The 2,316-nt window shown below is 32.6% G+C and overlaps 1 protein-coding gene across 1 annotated transcript; it reads right to left on the bottom strand.

The window, feature by feature from the left end:
- LOC109226578 (protein ELF4-LIKE 3-like) lies at positions 7-2,249 on the bottom strand. Its single transcript, XM_019391380.1, has 2 exons — positions 2,105-2,249; positions 7-482 (listed from the first exon to the last, which is right to left on the bottom strand). Exon 2 carries the CDS (start codon positions 436-438, stop codon positions 121-123), a length of 318 nt encoding a protein of 105 aa, XP_019246925.1. The 5' UTR covers positions 439-482; positions 2,105-2,249; the 3' UTR covers positions 7-120.

The raw sequence follows: 2,316 nt of genomic DNA, 5'->3' as shown, positions 1-2,316 counted from the left end.
GGGGGGGTCATTATTTTTGTGGGAGATTCTTGAATATAAGGTTGATGTACTAAAAGAGTACACATAATTATTTTTACATAATAATCGAGAAATCTCCGATGGTCAGATAATACATGACTTCTAAATAGGCCTGCTCCTCTTGTGTCCACTTGAATCCCCTTCAGATGAAACATCAGCAGATTTAGAGAAAGAAGTTGAAAGATCAGCATAGAGGTCAACTACCCTTCTAATATTATTGTTGAGCTCTCTAATTAAACCAACATTTCTGCTCAAATTATCAGGGATTTTGGACTCTTGATTTTGATTAATCTCATTGATTAATAGCCTATTCTGATCCAGTATATTTTGGACTTGTACAAAACTCTTCTGAAATGTTTGCACAACTTTGTCATCTATTTGTGTACCATTGCCTAATCCAGACAATGTATCCCCCTCCATTTTCTCCCTCTTTCAATTCAAAACAGGCTCTGCAATAGTAGATCCTAAAAAAAAAAAAAAACACAATATGAGGAAAGAAAAAAGAGAGAGACAGAGACAATTTTGATGAGTTATATACACTGACAGTGTAAATAGATTTTACATGATTAGGTTATTTTACAAGTTGTAGCAAGTAATCTGCGTTATTTTTAAGATTATAATTTTCACTTTTTATGGGAAGTTATATATGTGGATACTGAAGGGTAGTCTTGAAGCACCGGTAAAGTTGTCTCCGTGTGATCTATCAGGGGCGGATTTAGGGGGGCGCACCGAACCCCCTTCGTCGAAAAATTACACTGTATATATAAGACAAAATCTGTTTTTTACCTCTATATATTAAGTTTTGAACTCCCTTAACACAATCCAAAAGTGTAGTTTAGTGGACAAAGGGGTTTAAAATCTACATAAGGTCATGGGTTCAATTCCCACTAGCTACAAATTTTTTTTTTGAACCCCCTTCGTGGGGATCCTGCCTCCGCCACTGTGACCTATAGGTCACAGGTTCGAGCCGTGGAACCAGCCACTAATGCATGAGTTAGGGTAGACTGTCTATATCAAGCGTGTGGCCCTTTCCCGAACCTTGCGTAAACACGGGATGCTTTGTGCACCGTGCACTCCTTTTTTTTTATGTGTAAATATGTTTTACATGACATGATTGTGTTAATATTATTTAAAAAATTATATGTACATAACCAGATAGTGTAAAAATTTCTTTACACCGCCTATATATATAAGTTAAACTAATTTTTATTAGTTTGAGGAGAACTCATCATCATATCTTCTCAAATGTACTTGGCTATAGTATCAAGAAAAGGCACAGACAAAACATGATACTCTATAAGGTTTTTTCTTGAATTGTTTATAGACAATTTGTGCACAAGAGACAACATCTGAATCATGTAAGAAACATGAAGTATGCAATTATTAACATCATTATTATTTTTATTTATTATTGTCTATTTATTATTTTAAGGTATGATGAGAGGTAAAAAAGCAGAACCCATTTCTATAAAAGGGAACCTTTTTAGTGTGTACTCAGTTATACCCAACTAAAGGCCTAAGCTCAAAGTTTCAAAAAAGAATTTCAGATATAACCAGTCAAAATTTTACAGTACAAATTTGGCCATAACTCTCATATGGCTATCCTTTCAAGACACCATTTTTTTCTAAAGTAAAATAGTCTCAATGAGAAAAAAGCTAGAAATAAAAAATTAAGTAAAAAGTCAAAAACCAAAAACCATTTGCATTATCAAAAAGGCAGCCAATACAAAATCTTAAATAACAAAGAAGCCAAAATCAAGAACAAAGAATAAAACCCAAAAGAAAAAAAAACATACAAAACTAGAAATGAGGAGCTGTATTATTATTTCAAGTAGCAAAATATTAACATGCATAGAAACAAAAATATCCAGTGTTTGATATGTGTAAAAATCAAGGCTTTTTTTTAGCGATTAACAGAGTTAAAAATTACCAACTTGGGAACTAATAATAACTTCCAAAACTAGACCAGATATTATTAAATTTTCCATATAAATTCTACACTCAATAAAGAAGACATAAAGAATGAAACTTACCCATAATTAAAACGAAGTAGTACTATATAATTTATATTTGGATTTTTACGTACCTTGAAAATTTGAGAACATGATTCTGAACAGAGATTGAAACAGCAGAAATGATCGGAGACTGAATCGAATCTTCGGAAGAGAGAGAGACAGAAATGGAAGAACAGAGAGAGAGAGAGAATATGTAGATTTGACAGTCGCGTTTATTTCTTCTTCTCTGAATTACTACTCACCTATATATCGAGTTTTTTTTCTCAAAAAAAAAAAAAAAGAG

Source organism: Nicotiana attenuata, chromosome 6 (genome assembly GCF_001879085.1).
Source record: "Nicotiana attenuata strain UT chromosome 6, NIATTr2, whole genome shotgun sequence".
In the NCBI taxonomy this organism is placed as follows: Eukaryota; Viridiplantae; Streptophyta; class Magnoliopsida; order Solanales; family Solanaceae; genus Nicotiana; species Nicotiana attenuata.
This window is presented reverse-complemented; position numbering and strand designations above follow the sequence as displayed.